The sequence below is a fragment of the Notamacropus eugenii genome, chromosome 1, assembly GCF_028372415.1.
Source record: "Notamacropus eugenii isolate mMacEug1 chromosome 1, mMacEug1.pri_v2, whole genome shotgun sequence".
NCBI lineage: Eukaryota > Metazoa > Chordata > Mammalia > Diprotodontia > Macropodidae > Notamacropus > Notamacropus eugenii.
The window spans coordinates 362,477,342-362,497,353 of record NC_092872.1 but is presented as its reverse complement, the minus strand read 5'-3'; the positions used below and the strand labels follow the sequence as shown (position 1 = coordinate 362,497,353).

The 20,012-nt window shown below is 39.0% G+C and overlaps 1 protein-coding gene across 1 annotated transcript in view; it reads left to right on the top strand.

Moving 5' to 3' along the window:
* The first annotated feature begins 10,694 nt into the window (after positions 1–10,694).
* Positions 10,695–20,012, top strand: part of C1H14orf132 (chromosome 1 C14orf132 homolog) — a 49,606-nt gene continuing 40,288 nt past the window's right edge. Inside the window, exon 1 of the mRNA XM_072630314.1 lies at positions 10,695–10,904. Within this exon, the coding sequence (XP_072486415.1) occupies positions 10,878–10,904 (27 nt within the window). The 5' untranslated portion in view covers positions 10,695–10,877. The remainder of the gene's footprint in view (positions 10,905–20,012) is intronic.

Below are 20,012 nucleotides of genomic sequence, written 5' to 3'. Positions count from 1 at the left end.
CACCAAAGGGCCGTCGCGCTGTGGACCTGGAGCTGAGCCCAGCCCTGCCTTGGCCGCGTGGCTCCAAGAGGAGCAGATCCGAGCAGGCTTCAGGGACGGACTGTCCAGCAGCCACATGGGTCTCTCCACCCACAGGCCCCAAAGGTTGGTGAGAGGGTCTTCTCAGCTTGCTGAGCGGGGAGTGGGTTGCCCCCATAACTCAGGCCCCCTCAGGAGGTAGCGGAGGGAGCAGCAGAGGCGGGAGCAGACTGGGGCTCCCCAAGCAGGCAGGAGCTCAGATCCATTGTTCAAGGTTTCTGCATAAACCCCCTGAGGGAACTGAGCCCGTGAGGCAGCCCTGCCCCCACCTGAGCACCTGAACTTAATCTCACATTGAATAGCAGCCCTGCTCCCACCCAAAGCCCTGAGGCTGGGAAGCAGCATTTGAATTTCAGATCCCAAGCGCTGGCTGGGTGGATCTGGAGGCAAAGTGGGTGTGAAGAGAATACTCAGAAGTCAAGTCACCGGCTGGGAAAATGCCCAGAAAAGGGGAAAAAAAAAATGAGACTATAGAAGGTTACATTCTTGGTGAACAGGTATTTCCTCCCTTCCGTTCTGATGAGGAAGAACAATGCTTACCATCAAGGAAAGACACAGAAGTCAAGGCTTCTGTATCCCAGCCCACTCAATGGGCTCAGGCCATGGAAGAGCTCAAAAAGGATTTTGAAAATCAAGTTAGAGAGGTGGAGGAAAAACTGGAAAGAGAAATGAGAGAGATGAAAGAAAAGCATGAAAAGCAGGTCCACACCCTGCTAAAGGAGACCCAAAAAAAATGCTGAAGAAAATAACACCTTGAAAAATAGGCTAACTCAATTGGCAAAAGAGGTTCAAAAAGCCAATGAGGAGAAGAATGCTTTCAAAAGTAGAATTAGCCAAATGGAAAAGGAGATTCAAAAGCTCACTGAAGAAAATAGTTCCTTTAAAATTAGAATGGAACAGATGGAGGCCAATGACTTTATGAGAAACCAAGAAATCACAAAACAAAATCAAAAGAATGAAAAAAATGGAAGATAATGGGAAATATCTCATTGAAAAAACAACTGACCTGGAAAATAGATCCAGGAGAGACAATTTAAAAATTATGGGCCTACCTGAAAGCCATGATCAAAAAAAGAGCCTAGACATCATCTTTCATGAAATTATCAAGGAAAACTGCCCTGAGATTCTAGAACCAGAGGGCAAAATAAGTATTCAAGGAATCCACAGATCACCTCCTGAAAGAGATCCAAAAAGAGAAACTCCTAGGAACATTGTGGCCAAATTCCAGAGTTCCCAGGTCAAGGAGAAAATATTGCAAGCAGCTAGAAAGAAACAATTCAAGTATTGTGGAAATACAATCAGGATAACACAAGATCTAGCAGCTTCTACATTAAGGGATTGAAGGGCATGGAATAGGATATTCCAGAAGTCAAAGGAACTAGGACTAAAACCAAGAATCACCTACCCAGCAAAACTGAGTATAATACTTCAGGGGAAAAATTGGTCTTTCCATGAAATAGAGGACTTTCAAGCATTCTTGATGAAAAGACCAGAGCTGAAAAGAAAATTTGACTTTCAAACACAAGAATGAAGAGAAGCATGAAAATGTAAACAGCAACGAGAAGTCATAAGGAACTTACTAAAGTTGAACTGTTTACATTCCTACATGGAAAGACAATATTTGTAACTCTTGAAACTATTCAGTATCTGGGTACTGGGTGGCATTACACACACACACACACACACACACACACACACACACACATGCACACGCACACGCACACACACATAGAGACAGAGTGCACAGAGTGAATTGAAGAGGATGGGATCATATCTTTAAAAAATGAAACCAAGCAATGAGAGAGAAATATATTGGGAGGAGAAAGGGAGAAAGGGAATGGGGTAAATTATCTCTCATAAAAGAGGCAAGCAAAAGACTTATTAGTGGAGGGATAAAGAGGGGAGGTGAGAGAAAAACATGAAGTTTACTCTCATCACATTCCACTAAAGGAAGGAATAAAATGCACACTCATTTTGATATGAAAACCTATCTTACAATACAGGAAAGTGGGGGATAAAGGGATAAGCAGGGTAGGGGGATGATGGAAGGGAGGGCATGGGGAGGAGGGAGCAATTTGAGGTCAACACTCATGGGGAGGGACAGAATCAAAAGAGAGAATAGAAGTAATGGGGGACAGGATAGGATGGAGGGAAATATAGTTAGTCTTACACAACACGACTATTATGGAAGTCATTTGCAAAACTACACAGATTTGGCCTATATTGAATTGCTTGCCTTCCAAAGGGAAGGGGTGGGGAAGCAGGGAGGAAAAGAAGTTGGAACTCAAAGTTTTAGGAACAACTGTCGAGTGCTGTTCTTGCCACTAGGAAATAAGAAATACAGGTAAAGGGGTACAGAAAGTTATTTGGCCCTACAGGACAAAAGAGAAGATGGAGACAAGGGCAGAGAGGGATGATAGAAGAGAGACCAGATTGGTGATGGGGCAATTAGAATGCTTGGTGTTTTGGGGGGGGAGGGGACATAAGGGGAGAAAATTTGGAACCCAAAATTTTGTGAAAATAAATGTTAAAAGTTAAATAAATAAAAAAAAATAAAAAAATATTTATTTTGCCCTCTGGTTCTAGAATATTAGGGCAGTTTTCCTTGATAATTTCATGAAAGATGATGGCTCTTCTTTTGATCATGGTTTTCAGGTAGTCCCATAATTTTTAAATTATCTCTCCTGGATCTATTTTCCATGTCAGTTGTTTTTTGCAATAAGATATTTCACATTGTCTTCAATTTTTTCATTCTTTTGTTTTGTATTGTAATTTCTTGGTTTCTCATAAAGTCATTAGCTTCCATCTGCTCCATTCTAATTTTTAAAGAGGTATTTTCTTCAATGAACTTTTCAACCTCCTTTTCCATTTGGCTAATTCTGCTTTTTAAAGCATTCTTCTCCTCACTGGCTTTTTGGACCTCTTTTCCCAATTGAGTCAGCTTATTTTTTAAAGGTGTTATTTTCTTCAGTATTTTTTTGGGGGGGGGGCGGGTCTCCTTTAGCAAGCTGTTGACTCGCCTTTCATGATTTCCTTGCATTGCTGTCACTTCCCTTCCCAATTTTTCCTCCATCTCTCTTACTTGATTTTCAAAATCCTTTTTCAGCCCTTCCATGTCCTGAGACCATGGTCTCCGGAAAGGTTTATTTTATTTCTTTTGAAGGTTTTGGATGCAGAAGCCTTGACTTCCACTGATAGTATGCATTGTTCTTCCTCATCTTAAAGAATGGAAGAAAATACCTGCTCACAAAGAAAATAGTTTTCTGTAATCTTATATTTTCCCAGTCAGTTACTTGATTTTTGAGTCCTTTGTCAAGAGAAGGGTATACTCTGGGGACCTCTAAATTCTCAGTTCCTCTAAGGTAGCACAGTCAGGGTAGAGGAGTTTACTCTTCTTCTGGCCTGTGCTCTTGTCTATGAGGAACCACAAGTACTCTGTTCTGCCCAGGATCTACGAGTACAATTCCCTCTCCACAACTCCCTCCAGCTCCACAATGTCAGCACTCTTCCTCAACCCAGGAGAGTGACTCAGGACTGGGATTCAGATCAGCCACTTAATTCCCCCAGGGGCTTTAGGCTGAGGGCTCCAAAAATGGATGCTGCCATTGCAGTGGCTGCTGCTGGTGACCCAGACTGAGTTCCCTTCTCCTGGGTGAAAGCGTTTTCTCACTGACCTTTGAAACTGTCTTTGGCATTTATGGATTGAGCAATCTGGAAACTGCTGCTGCCAGTGGCTCCCTGAAGCCTGTTCTGGGTCCTATCCCTGCTGTGCCACATGGCCCATGCTGGGACGCACTCTGCTCCACTCTGCGCTCAGTGTGATAGACCTTTCCTGTCAGTCTTCCATGCTGTCTTGGGCTGGAAATCTCTTTCACTCTCCTTTTGTGACTTCTGCTGCTCTAGAATTTGTTTGGAATCATTTTTTACAGATATTTTATTGGCTATGGAAGGGAGCTTCTACAGGTCTGTCTTTCTAATCCTCCACCTTGGCTCCACCCCAAACATTACTTTTCTAATCATGGGGTCATGTGGTGACACCTAGTTTAAACCTTGTGATTCTGATCTTATCAGCAATAGAGCTAAAAGAAAAATGTTAAACTGGGGAATATATAGTTAACCAAAACTTTAGAGAATTTCAATTTTTAAATATCCTTTGCAATTTCTCTTCTTTTCTAAATCCTATACCTGCCATAAATATTGTCATAAACAGACTGAAGAATGTTAAAAATCTTTAAGAATCTGACTTGAAAATGAGTCCTTCCAGCAGGCCCATAGTTTCCCAGGGTTTGACAGATACGTTCTTTAAAGGCTCTTTATTGGGTATAATTTTTATTGTGTTGTTCTAAATAAAGGATCCTTAATATTTCTGCTTTTCTACATTTGTTCAGTGGGTTATCATGTCCTAGCATATCATCAATTTTTGCAAAAGTGTCTTACATGCTAACATACATGTGTGCACTTGTAAATACATTTACCCATATATGTGTACACATATTTGTACATATATGTGCACACATATTTGTACATATATGTGCATATATTTGTAAACATACATCTATACATCAATGTATATACTTAGATATCTGTGTGTATTATTTATATTGTTCCAGAAGTCTTAGTGAATTTTAAGCTACTAAGCTCTAGTTCAATATCTGTTCAGTAATTGCCAGAGATCTGTAATATTTAATTTTTAAAATAACCTATTTAATCTTTAACTTTTTTCATGTTTATTTTTTGTTACATTAGTCTCTAGGTCTTCAAAAGGAACATTGAAGTTCCCAACTATTATTGTTTTTATTGTTTTGCTATTTCTCCCTATATTTGGTTTACTTTTTCTTCAGACATTTAAATGCTATGCCTTCTATGCATATGCACATATACACATATATGTGTGTATGTACACATATATATGTGTAAATATGTATGTTTATGTGTGTGTATGTAGTTAATATTCACTCATTATCTATGGTACCCTTGAGAATAATGTAGTTTTCCTTTTTCTTTTCCTTTTACTGTGTGTCTGTTATTGTTAATTATGACCCTGTACTTTAAAAACTTTACTTGATGCATAATAAATTCCTTATTTAAAAAAATAAAAATTGCCTTGACATGCAATTGGAAAAAAAATAAAATAGCATTAAAAGTTTTGAGTTCCAAATTCCATCCTTCCCTACCTTCCCTCCCCTTTCCTCAGATGGTAAGCATGCAGATATAGGTTATACCTGTACAATTATGTAAATCATTTCCATATTAGTCATTTTGTACAAGAACACTCAAAACAAAAAGAATGAAAAAAGAAAGTGAAAATTAGCATTCTTCAGTCTGTATTCAAACAATATCAGTTCTTTTTTTGAAGGGGGGAAGCATGATTCATCATTAATTCTTTTGGATTGTCTTGGATTTTTTTATTGCTGAGAATCGCTAAGTCATTCACAGTTCTTCATCCTACAATACTGCTGTTACTCTGTAAAATATTCTCTTGGTTCTGCTCACTTCACTCTGCATCAATTAGTGTAAGTTTTTCCAAGTTCTTATGAAACCACTCTGCTTGTCATTTTTTATAGCATAATAATATTCCATTACAATCATATACTACAGCTTGTTTAGCTGTTTCCTAATTGACAGGCATCCCTTCAATTGTCAATTCTTTGCCACCAAAAAGAGAGCTGCTATAAATATTTTTGTACAGATAGGTCTTTTTCCTTTTTTATGTCTTTGAGATATAGAACTATCAATTGCATTGCTGGATCAGAGGGTATGCACAGTTTGGTTGCCTTTTGGGCGTAGTTTCAAATTGCTCTCCAGAATGTTTGGATCACTCCACCAACAGTGCATCAGTGTCCCAGTTTTCCCACATCCTCTCTGACATCCATCCTTTTCCTTTTCTGTCACATTAGCCAACCTGAGAAGTGTGATGTGATACCTCAGAATTATTTTAATTTCCATTTCTCTAATCAATATTGATTTAGGGCATTTTTATATGCCTATAGATAGCCTTGATTTCTTCATCTGAAAACTACCTGTTCATATCCTTTTACCATTTAACAGCTGGGGAATGTCATGTATTTTTATGCATTTGACTTACTTCTCCAAATATTTGAGAAATGAGGCCTTTATCAGAGGAACTTGTTGCTAATTTTTTCCCACAATTTTCTGCTTTCCTCATAGTTTTGGTTGCATTGGTTTTGTTTGTGCAAAACCTTTTTAATTTTATATAAGCAAGGTTATTTCTTGTACAATTTGTAATGCTCTCTATATTTTCATTGGTCCCAAATTCTTCTCTTATCCATAGATATAACAGATAAGCTATTTCATACTCTCCTAATTTGTTTGTTATCACCCTTTATGTGTAGATCATGTACCGATTTTGACCTTATCTTTCTTTAAGGTGTGTCTTTATTTAAATTTAACACAATTCCTTATAAATATGAGGCAAAATGTGAGTAGGACCATGGAAAAGGTACCAGCAAAGGGCTATGGATATATTGAGGAAGTAAAGTCACTTTTAAACTGAAAGTTTTGAGGAGACATCATAGAAAAAGCATCACTTAAAACAGATCTTGAAAGAAAGAATACAGGGGCCATACCAATTAAACTATCAGACAATTATTTTCTAAAGCTGGATAAAATAATATCAAAATTCATTTGGAAAAACAAAAGGTCCAGAATATCAAAGGGACTAATGAAAAGAAATGCTTGGGAAGGTGGCCTAGCGCTACCAGACCTCAAACTGTACTATAAAGCAGCAATTATCAAAACCACTTGGTATTGGCTAAGAAACAGAGAGGTAGACAAGTGCAATAGACTTGGCACTCAAGATGCAGTAGGCAAGGAATATAGCAACCTTCTGTCTGATAAACCCAAGGACCCCAGCTTCTGGGATAAGAACTCATTGTTTGACAAAAATTGCTGGGAAAACTGGATAACAGTGTGGTGGAAATTAGGCATAGACCCATACCTGACACCGTACACAAGAATAAAGTCCAAATGGGTACATGATTTAGGTATAAAGATTGATACCATGAATAAACTGGAGAAGCAAGGAATAGTGTATTTATCAGATCTATGGAGAAGGGAAGAATTCTTTACTAAAGGAGAGATAGAAAGCGTTATGAAATGCAAAATGGATAACTTTGATTACATTAAACTGAGAAGTTTTTGCACAACCAAACCCAATGCAACCAAAATCCGGAGGGATGTAGTAAATTGGGAAAGAATTTTTACAGCTAAGCTCAGAGATAAAGGCCTCATTTCTAGAATATATAGAGAACTGACTCATATGTATAATCATACAAGTCATTCCCCAATTGATAAATGGTCAAAGGATATGAACAGGCAATTTTCAGAGGAAGAAATTAAAGATATCTATAATCATATGAAAAAATGCTCTAAATCACTATTGGTTAGAGAGATGCAAATCAAAACAACTCTGAGGTACCACATCACACCTATAAGATTGGCAAACATGACAGAACAAGAAAATGATAAATGCTGGAGAGGATGTGGGAGAGTTGGAACACTAATTCATTGTTGGTGGAGCTGCGAGCGCATCCAACCATTCTGGAGAGCAATTTGGAACTATGCCCAAAGGGCTACAAAAATGTGCATACCGTTTCACCCAGCAATATCGCTACTAGGACTATATCTGCAAGAGATCATAAAAATGGGAAAGGGTCCCACATGTACAAAAATATTTATAGCAGCACTCTATGTAGTTGCCAAAAACTGGAAGTCAAGGGGATGTCCATCAATTGGGGAATGGCTGAATAAATCATGGTATATGAATGTAATGGAGTACTATTGTGCCATAAGAAATGATGAACAAGAAGACTTCAGAGAGGCCTGGAAGGACTTATATGACCTGATGCTGAGTGAAAGGAGCAGAACCAGGAGAACTTTGTGCACAGCAACGACCACAGTGTGCGAGAGTTTTTTCTGGTAGACTTGGAATTTTGTAATAACGCAAAAACTTCTTATAAAAGAAAAAATCCCAAAGGTGGTTCTCAAGGCAAAATGCCTTCCACACTCAGAGAAAGAAATATGGAAGTCATTCACAAAATGTAGCAGATCATGTTTGTGTATGTGTATGTGTTTGTGTATCATGTTTTGATTTGTTATATGATTTCTTTCATTTATTTTAGTCTGACTACATAGCATGAGTATAGTGATAATATACTCAGTAGGAAAGTATATGTAAAACCTATACAGAATTGTATGCAGTCATGGGGAGGGAGGGGGGTAGTGGGGGGTAGGTGTGGGGGGGATAAAATCTCAATTGTATGGCAGTGATTGTTAAACATTAAAAAATAATAAAAAAAAAAAGAAAGAAAGAATACAGGGAATACTATGAACTACAGAATGTAAGTGCTTGAAGAAATCATAGAATCATGAAACCTATTATGGTCAGAGTTGAAGGTAATTTTGCAAATCTAATCTTACCTCCTTCATTTAAAGCAAAATAAAAGAAATGTCTGTTCAAATTATGTCTCCTGATTCTAAATATCCCATATTTCTTCTATATAATTTTCGGGTTCAGGGAGGCAACCAAGTTTCTGATGAGTTCTAATAATGCATTTTAGTCTGGTTTGACTGAAACAGGAAGACTCAGGTGTTGTACTCCTGAATCTAACCCAGTTCATTCTGAGGCCTTCTTCTCAACAACCTTCAGGAAAGCCTTGCTGTTGTGACCAGAAACCATATTCTGCATGTTTTAACTCTTTCACTTCCAGAACTTCCATCCTAGGACCCTACTAACCTAATTGGTAACCATCTCATCTGGCCCACTATTTCAGGAAAGTTCAACTATGCCTCAATTCACTCTCTATTCCCAAGCGCTCTTCTCAACAGCCTTGGTAGCTATTTGTGGTTCCCCACAACATAAGCTCATCGTCTCCCTTCTGTCTCCCTCTTCCCTTCCTTTGGTATTTACTGGCTAGATGTCCTTTCCTTCCTTTCTTCTTTCCTTCCTTCCTTCTCATTCCCAAAACCTTAAACTCAGTGCACTCTGAAGCCTGTAGGTTGCACAAGTGGTCCCTACCCAAGCTCCACTTAATGGATGGCATAGAGTGATTATCAATAGTAACAGTTTCTCTTTTCCTCCCAGTTTGATTTATTTTATTTTATTTTTTTTGCTCATTGAAAGGGCCATTCCCTACTACTTCTTAAAGAGGCCTATGCATTCAATGGGTGTTACCTCCCTCAAAGTGAATATGTCAAAAGGTTTAGCCTAAAAAGGCCAAGGTCTCCCATTGCATCCTGGGCCATCTCCAGTTATTTTGATGAATATCTGGTCACTGGATCCAGATGGCTCAGGAGGAGAAAGGGAGGCTGGTGACCTTGCACAGCCCTCCCTCATTCAAAATAAAGTTAAGTCCAAGTCATGTCAACATTTCTCTGATGTCATGGTTCTCTTCAAAAATGAAGGAATAACACAACAACAACATACTCTTCAGTTCAGCAGGTGTGTGATCAAACCAACTCTGTCATTTTTCCTGAAAAGAGTTCTTCAATCTGCCTCATTTACTTTACCACTCATTTTTCCTGATTCCTCCTGGCCACTGTTCCTCTATTTGTTCAGTCTCCTCCAATTACTAGCTAAGCTACTTGAAACCAGAGACTATCTTTCTTTGTCTTTTTATATTATCCTTAGCACAGTGCTTGGCATCTATCAATATTTATTATGCTTAATAAGTGCCTTTTCATTTATTCACTCATAAAGAGTTTCCTATGTCCAGGGGCAGGTAGGTGGCACAATGGATGGGCCTCAGTCAGGAAGACTTAAGTTCAAATCCAACCTCAGATACTTGCTAGCTGTGTGACCCTGGACAAGTCACTTAACCTTAGTTTGCCTCACTTTTCTCAATTGTAAAATGGAGGCCCTGGAGAAGCAAATGGCAAATCACTCAGTATCTTTGCCAAGAAAATCCCATAAAAATGGGGTCATCAAGAGTGAGACAAGACTAAACAACTTAAAAGCAACAAATGCACAGGACAGCAGAAGTGCTGGGGAAGATACAAGATGCCTGTGGCAGTGTCAGTCCTCATGAAACATACACCCTAGTAGGACGAAATAAGATCCACATGCAAGTAACGTTACAAAGTGTTACATAAGGACTAGGAAGGAAAAAAGATCATTTCTAAACTGTGGAACACTGTGAATTTTATAGAAATCCTAGCAGGCAGGTAGGAAAGGGAGGGAAGGCAGAAAGGTAATTTGGAGTCAGACTATCGAGAGTCTTGATTTTTTCTTCTCTATAAACGGGAATGATCGTGTTATCAATTACCTAAAGTATTGTCTCTTTTACCCTAAGACTTGTTGGTTCTTTGGCCTGGGACTAGAAACAGGCCACGGGAGCGTGGAGGGGAGTGCATAGGGCATCCGGGAGACTCCAAAGAGGGGCAGAAGGCCTGAGCTGAGCTGAGTCTACCTTCTGACCAGGGTCTAGCCGAAGGTTGGGGCTCTGTGAAAGGCGGTCACGTGGTAGGGCGGGAGCCAGCCCACCTTCTCCAGGGCTACCGCCAGCCTCAGCTCTGCCAGGCCAGCAGCTACGCTGCCCGGAGCCCAGGAGGTGTACGGGGTTCCCGAACCAAACCCACTAAGCTGCGAGGACCAGTGAGACAGCTGTCATCGCTCAGGGCCAGAGACGAGTGAGCCACCACCTCCTACTCCGCCCCTCCAGATCCCAGCAGCTGGAGCTGCATCAGCAGCGGTGACAGTAGCAGCAACAGCAGAGAAAGCAGCAGCGAAGGCGGCGGCGGAGAAAAAAGCCAAGGCGGCATCACAGCAGCACCACCACACCATGGATCTTTCATTTATGGCAGCCCAGGTAATGGGACACTCCCCGAACCCCTAAGGTGGGACCACAACACAGACCCGGAGCCCCCTTTCAAGCCCGTCTCCTCCTATTTTCGCAGCAGCTAAAGGAACAAGTTTTAGTATGTTGTTCCCCCTTTTTCCGGTTCCCTCCACCCCTCCCCCGGCTGGGTGGCTAGCAAAGCTTTTCGAAGAAACCGCCCCTATTCATCCCCAAACCTGTCTAGCTTATCATTTCAGTCCTAATTCCTCTGTCCAGAGAGCTGGGATTTAAGGCAGTCTATAGGGATCGCTAGGAGTTTCAGTCTAGGTCTAGGACCTTTACTCCTTCCTTTTCTTTGTTCTCTCTTCCTCCCATCAGAAGAGGGGCCAAAGCTGGATGGGTGAGGTCAGAGCTGAAAGATTCGTGCCTGTGAGAGTGGTCAGGCGTGGGTTATCGGGGCACCTGAGGATGATCAATGGGCCTCCAACTGTGCACATCTGTGTTTCTCTTTCCCTACCCACCCCCCAAAACGGACGACAAACAAAGAAAGAGGAAGAGGCACTTGGGGCTCTGTATTAGCACCCGTCTGGAGGGAGTCTTCAGCTAGGGAGCAAGATTAAGTGTTGGATAGTAGGGAAAAGGGTGGGGGACTGCTGTGAGTTAAAACAAGGGTCCTTAATCTTTTTGTGTCCTAGACCCCTTTGGTAGTCTGGATAAGTCTATGGATCCCTTTTTAATTTTATTAAGTGTGTAAAATAGAATATATGGGATTATAAGAGAAGCCAACTATGTTAAAATGCAGTTATCATTTTTCAAGTTCATGGTCCCCAGGTTAAGAAACCCTGAGTTAAAGGCAGGATTCATATACATAGATTTCCATTTTGCAATACTCTCTTCATTCCCTAGGGCCAGGGAATTCATTCCACCTTCACTTTTCCCATCTGTCAACTATGAATAATATTGCCTGCCCTAACCCACAAGACTGTGACAAGGATGAAGTGAATGTGAAAACCCAGCAAAAACCAAACAAACCCTCTCTACTTGTGAGGTAATATGATAATAATAAGAGAGAGCCAGCAAGAGGAAAAGAGCTGAAATATATTGGCACCTGCTCTTGTATCTCCTTTTCTTTGAATAAGTAAGCAGAGCCTTCAGGTATCAGGCCTGTGTCTCTGGGAGAACTTAAAATACAGTCACAATGGCAAAAGCCTCTGTTGTAAATATCACTAACTGGCAGCCCATTTTTGTTGCCCCAGCCTCCTGGAGTCGGGTATCTCCAGTTTTGTTTCATGGGGGACATGTCTTTCTGTGCTCTGTGCATGTGGCTTCATTAGAGTCTTCGTTGTCTAGAGCGTATTTGCATGGTGTCTTTAAAGAGATTTGACTTGTTTCTTCTGTACATTCTAAAGAGAAAATATTCCAGACCCACCCTAACTATTATCTCTCAGAGGAAGGTGAGTGGGTATCTCCCTGTTGTTTGGAAGATTAATGTATTTAACAAGGGGAGCAGGGAAATCAGCTCAGAGACTTATTTTGAGTAGGAAGAAAAGATAATCTTTCCTTTTTTAATGGAATTCTGACAATTGGCCTGATGAAAGGCTTCTTTTTCCATGTCTGATCTCAGAAACTAGTAATACTGGGGAAATCATGATGCCTTCTCCTCAAGGTGCTATTCTCAAATAATGCTCTGAGCATTATAATAGGCACTTAAATGTTTTTTAATTGAATTAACTCTGTAATATATTTTTCTGAATAGAATTGGAAGAATTTTTGAGGCAGATATCATGCTAAATATTCCTTTGTATCCATATTCTTTGGTTCCATTTGCTTAATAAGAGCTTTCAGTATTCTAACAATGGATGGTTTGTCCTCCACTAACAAAGATCACAACCTCCCTATGGTTTGGTAGATTGTCTTTGACAGATGCTTTGACCAAAAAAAAAAAAAAATTATCACCTTGTGGTCAACTTTCTAGTGATGAGTCTGTCTATGTACCCTTAGGCTGTTCTTCCATAGAGATGACCCCATCTTTCAATAATAATAATAATGGTACATGAGTAATGACTAGCATTTATGTCGAGTTTTAAAGTTTGTGAAGGGCTTTACAAATATTTTACTTTATCACAGGGTCTTACCTGGGAGGTAAGTGCTATTATCATCCCCATTTTACTGATAAGGAGGGCCAAAAGAGTGGAAGTGATTTGCACAGAGTCATATTAGGCAGTAAGTAGCAGGGTCAGAATTCAAACCTAGGCCCAAATTTAGCGCTTCTCCTACCTGAACTATGTATGGTTATGCCTTTTCTATTGGGAGAAAACTGAAATGAAGAAACTTACTCAACATCCTACATCTGGTTACAATCAAAGGCCTGTTTCATTTGTAATGTTAAGCAATTTTTTTTAAAGTTGTGTCCCTAGCAATAAATGAAGTTGATTGAAACAAATATGGGAAAAAAATTCACCTAATTTCTTTACTTTCTTCTGAAAACAAAACATTTAAATCCAGTTTGCACTGATTGACAAATCAGATGATCCTAGAGTTGTTGCCTTCCCTAGAGTTCTGAAATCTTCAATGAAATTCCAGTTCTTTTGACAAGGATTTCCTCTTCCTAATTGCTCTGAAGAGCAGGGGTTTTTTCCTTCATTTAAATTTCTACCTCTTATTTCCTGAAAGGGAAGTCATTCCAATAGGAAATTATGGTAGTAAGCCACCTTTTCACTGTAAAACCTTTAGCCTATTTTCTGATGGAGAAGAGATAAACAATTACTGCCTCTTTGTCCCACTTTTGTCCCTCTCATACCACAAAGAGCTGATGTTTCCTGGGTAACAAGATAAATTGATTACCAAAATCCTTGGGGATGGCTATAGCAGTGGAAGTTGCTATGGCAACTTTACAAAATAAACTTGTTTTCACACCTGTTGACTTCATAGCCCACAATCAAACTGTTTATCTTAACTCAACCCTGGGGAAAATGAGGTTTCATGAGTTGGCATTGTGCTAGGTATTAAAGGAGTCCCAGAGAAGAATCAGAACTGGACTCCACCCTCAATCAATCAACAAATATTTATCAAATATTTGCTCTGTGTTGAACTGTGGTAAGTTTTGGAATACAAAGATAAGAAGCAGTTCCTTCCCTCAAGAAGCTTGCATCCTACTGAGTGGGGACAACATGTACATAGATGAATAGACCTAAGATATAGACAAAGTAAATAGATAATTTTGGCAGGAGTCAAGAGTAGCTGGGAGAATCAGGAAAATCATAGGAAATGGCACTTGAGCTGAGCTTTGAAGGAAATAGGAATTCTAAGAGGTGGAGGTGATTCTGAAGTTCTTTGCAGGCATGAGGGGAAACCTATACAAAGACATGAAGACAGGAGGTAAAAATCTCTTGTGTGAGTAGCAACAAGTTCATGCTCAGGTTAGGGAGACAAGACATAAATACATGAAAAGTCAAACAGCAGTATGAGGCACGATGAGTAGAGCCCCATGCAAGTTACAGAACTAGATGGTGAGGAGAGAGAGGCTTCACGGAGGACTTGGGACTGAAACTGGGTCTTGAACAAGGAGTAGGAATTGAAAAAACAGTGAGTAATAGGGAGAAGAAGCTAAATGTATGATTATTTTCTTTGTAAAAGTTGGGATGTGAAATTCAAACAAAAGCACAGCATATCAGTTCTAAACCTTTTTCACATGCATGATCTTACTTAACCCTCATACAGCAACCCTGGGAGAAAGGTAAGGCATGAATTATTGTCCCACTTTACAGATGAGAAAAGTGAAGTCCTGAAATAAGTTATTTGCCAAGCTTTTTATAGTTGTATAATTGACACAGAAAGGACTAGAATTCAGGTCTCCTGACTCTCACTCCTATGCTCTTCCTTCCATATCATGATTCATCTTTTCTTTTTCTTAAAAGTTTTATTGATATTTTGTTTTTATGCAACAAATATTTACAAATTGCTTCTATTTGTGCAAGATCTCCTGTAATAAAGTGAAATGGAGAAGTTAAAAGAATAATAAATATCATGACCTCATTGAAAAGTGAATACAATATTTCACATTTGTAGTTCAGTTGTTTTTTCAATCATGTCCAACTCTTTGTGACCCTGTCTGGGATTCTCTTTGCAAAGATGCTGGAGTGCTTTACCAATTCCTTCTCCAGATCATTTTACAGATGAGAAACTGAGGAAATCAACAAGGTTAAATGACTTGTCCAGGGTCACACAGTAAATATTTGAGGCTAGATTTGAACTCATGAAATTGAGTCTTTCTGATTCCAAGATCAGGGCTCTCTGCACTGTACTCCTTAGGTATACTTATTTTTTCAGTTAGCAGAAACACTACCTCCATCCCATTGGAAAAAACAAAGAAAAGAGAAACAAATTTCTTGTAACAAACACCCGTAGTCAGGCAAAACAAATTCCCTCCATGACTATACACACACACACACACACACACACATACATATATACACACACACATATACATACATATACACATGCACACATATGTCTCCTTCTGTGCCCTAAATCTGTCATGTCTCTGCAGTGATAACATATTTCATCACTGGTCTCCTAGAATCATGGATAGTGGCTATATTAATCATAGATTTCAAAGCTGTTTGTTTTTACAGTGCTGTTGTTACTGTATAAATTGTTTTCCCAGCTCTGCTCATACTTCATCAGTTTATTTTCATGTTTATGTTTGTGATGTTGATGTTATAGTATAAATTGTTCTTCTGAGTGTTATTCAGAGTGCTTACTTCACTCTATACCAGTTGATATAAGTCTTTCAGGTCTTTTGGAAATCATCTATTTCCTCATTTCTTAAAGCACAGTAGTTCCTTTAGTCACATTCATATCCCACAATTTATTCAACCATTCTTCGGTTGTTGGACATCCCCTCATTTTCTAATTTGTTTGTCGGGTTTTTTTAGAAAAAGTGCTGTTATAAATATTTTTGTGTGTATAGGACCTTTTCCTCATAATTTGACCCCTTTTGGATAAAGACAGTGATATATCTGCATAATTTCTGAGTTAGGTGTATTCTGAAAACCAGAAGTCAACAAGCTTGCCTGGAATGACAGGTTTATGCTGAGGAAAAACAGTATCAACTTAGCTAACCATAATAGTTGACATATATCCTTAATATTTGCAAAGCGTTTTAGAGATATTAGATCATTTGAACTTTCACAACAACACTGCGAGGTAGGTATGACGAATATTATTCTCCTTATGTTATGGATGAGAGGATTGAGGCTCAGTGACTTGTCCAGGGTCACATAGTAAATATAGAGTCAGGGTTTGAATCTAGGTCTCCATAGCTCAAAGTCCATCATTTATTCCACTATCCCATAGTTTCCTCATGTGTAAAACGAGAGGTCCCTTCCACCTCTAAATACCATTAGTGCGCATAAGGTTGAAGAGGCAGGCTTTGGTTTGAATTTCCCCTCCTTAATGTACTGCATCCTAATTAGATAATTATCCATGAAAATAATTTAAGAAATGTTATTTAACAAAATCTTATCACATTAAGAAATTCTATTTTCACAGTCGAGGCCTTTCTGGTCCTTCCTGCAGTAAAATATTTACTTTCTGTATGATCTAGTTAACTACAGCACCATACTTGAATGAAAACAACAATAAATTTCTGTTACCAAGTGATCACTTAATTTCTACTTCAACACAGTGTTGAAAACAGGATATAAGACAAGAGATCATGAGAGCTGTGGGACTGTTTTGGATAACGGAATAAGCCAGGGGAAGACAATAACAGGTTTCTTAGATTATTTTGGTTTTTGCCAGAAATTTTGTGAATATACATTCTGCCTCCTCAGCAGCATTAAGACCCTTGATAGCAGTCACATCAGATAGATCATTTACTTTTCTGGGTATCATTTTCTTCAGCTGCAAGATGAGAGGACTTGGATTAGGTGAATGAAAAAGTGAATGAAAAAGCTTTTATTAAACACTCACTATGAGCCAAGCACTATGCGTATGCTGGGGATTAAAATAGAAATGTGTCTGCCCTCAAGATGCTTGAATTCTAATAAAGGGGACAAATTATGTAGGCTAGTGGTGGCTAGGGAAGAATGTTTTGATCTGAGGAATCAAGGGTGTATTGCTAATCCATAGGGTAACAGTTCAATCTTCCTTTTGCAGGATCGAAGACATACAGTTAGATGAGTTCCAATAGAGCTAATGTTCAATGATTTCATGATCTTAAAGTTCCTTCCACCTATAATCTTTTATAGTTCTATGACCATTCTTGATGCTTCCTTTGTTTGCCTTCTCTTGGTTGGTTGTGTTATAATTTATAATTCTGTTGTCTTCTCTCAACGGGGTCCATGTATTATCCTACTCCAAAAGGCTGGTCTCATAAAACAACCTTTGCCCATGTTCTTCAAGTTATACAAAATCTGCTAAACAGGTCCCCCTTTAATTTGCTCATGTCTTGATCTTTACATAAAATTCTTCATTCACATCACTATCTGTGGAAATCTTAACCATCCTATAAGGATCAACTAAGATGCTACCCCTTTCAGAAAACCTTTCATTATTCCTCCCTACCCCCTATCCAGAAGTAAATAAATGTTTATTTATTTATTTAGTGCATACTGTGTGCTAAATACTGTGGTAAACACTGGAGATATAAGAACAAATATAAAGACAGTATGTGCCCTCCCACATTACAATGGAGGAGACAACATATACGACATAGAGAATACTAGCTGGAGAGTGAGTACTTTGAAAATTACAGAATGGTGAGTGGGACCATGAAGGAATAAATTCACATAAGTCAGAGTTGATTTAATCATGGTTATGGTGTTGGAGAGGGGAGGGGAGGAAGAAAGTTATGAGCAATTGGCAAAGAAGTTGGTATAGTTATAGAGAAGATGACAGGAAAGGAGAGAAGGTAGTGAAGTAAAATATGATTAAGGCTTTCCTGAAATAAGGATATAAAAAAGATAGTCCACAATTAGGATGGCAAAGCATCAGGGTACAGTTCCTCCAGGGCATAATCCCTTGTGTGAGTAACAGTGTGTTTGGTTCACCTGAAGAAGAGATAGCCAAAGAGGAGAAAGGAGTAGTCTTTTCCTACTCTAGACCCCTGGCAACATTTTCTTTGTGTTTCTCATGCTGCGAATATAACCTTCTACAAGGATTATTGGTGTGTTCTATTCATGTGTTATCACCCTTACTAATCTCAAAGCTTCCTCATGTCAGAAACTGAGACTCAGTTATCTTTGTTACTCTTCATGCTAGAGTATAGTAGCTACTTAATATAGTATTAGTTGACTGAATGGAACTGATAAGCATTAATACTCTTTGTTAAAAGCAAATGAACCAGGAACTGGAAATTAGAAGTCTTTTCTTTCCTATCTGCCAAACCATCATTTCATTTTCCTCATTTATAACTCCCATCACATCCCACTGGACATAAGAAACGTATTCTCATAACGCACATTGTTAGGTCTGCTTGTTTCCCAAAAATATCTTTGTCAAATATGTCCCCAGTCTGCCCAGATATATTCCAGATGAAAAATGAAAACCTAAAACTATTCAATAGAGCAATTGGTTTGAGTCAGTTCAACTGAACATTACTTAATTTGTGGGTTGGGGAAATGCGTCATGGTAAAGCCCTAAACTGGGAGCCAGAAGACCTGTGTTTCTTGTTCTGTTGCTAATACAATAAGACAAACATTTATTAAGATGAAAACTAAATGTTCCCAGCCTTCCAGGAGTTCACAATCTACTGGAGGAAATTGAACATGTACACAGATGAATAAGTACCAAATGTACATAAAGTAACTTCAAAAAGGGGAAGAGAACTGACACTTTGGGTAGGGGTAGGAATCAGGAAAAGCCTCTCATAGATCACAGTACTTGAATTGTACCCTTAAAGCATCAAGGTTGTGGTAAGGAAGAAATATATTCCATATTTGGAGGGTCATCTATGCAAAGGAACAGCAAGCAATCCAATCTCACTGTACTGTAGAGTACAAGAAGGGGAGCAATATATAATGAGCCTTAGGAAATAGATTGGGACCATATTGTGAAGCACATTAAAAGACCCTAGAGGCCTCTAAAGTTCATTAAGTAGGTCGATTCATCAGTTGGAACTTTTAATCACCTACTGTGTTCCAGGTATCATGATCAGCAAGGAAATACAAAGAAAAACAAAATAAAATGTGCTCTCAAGAGGCTCATAGTCTAATGGGGAAGACAATTTGCAAACAACTACCTATAAAGAAGATATGTACATAAATTGGGAATAATCTCACATGGAAGGCAATAAAATTGAGTAGGACTGGGAAAGACTTCTTGTGGGAGTGACATAGATATGAAAAACCACTGGGGTACCTATGGAAACTGTGGAAGAACTCAACTGATAGGGAGAACTCACAACCTTTTAGGGCATGCTACTTCCCTTCTGGATATCTCTGGTTGTTGGGAATCTTTTCTTTACATAGATCTGAAATCCATGCCCTCTTCAGCTCAATCCATTTTTCCTAATTCTGTCCTCTGAAGCCAAAAAGAATAAATCTAATTCATATTCCATGTAACAGAAGTCAGGATACCTGAGGTTCAAGTCCCAACTCTGCCACTAAGATAATTGCTTTGCAAGATGAGCAAGTCATTTCTCTACCCTGGTCTTGAGTTTCTCTGTCTATAAAAATAAAGTGATTGATAGCAGGTTATTTCTGAAGTCCCTTTTGATTTGGTGACATTTCTATGAGTTGATCATGGAATCATTCTAACATTCTAAAGTTAAAGCCATGCAGGTGTCCTCTCCCCTTTGGAATGTACTGCCAACTTAGGAGTTTGGACCAGCAGAACTCCCATCCCCCGGATCTGGCATGATTGCTGAGAGACAATGTTTTTGTCTAGGCAGTAATAATTTTTTTAGCAAGAATAATCATTTGCATACAAAAAGTCTATTTCAAGCATGTACTTTGAACTGGAGGCAAATCTTTCCGCACTTTCAAAGATTTGAATATTTTAGCATCAAATTAGATGGCTGTCATGGGAATTTAGCCCTTAAGTTTAAATATCAATGTAATGTATACCCATTAAGGGGGGCTTTCTTGGTGAGTTTGTTCAACCAAGCTTAGAGTTGATAAAAACCTGCTCATT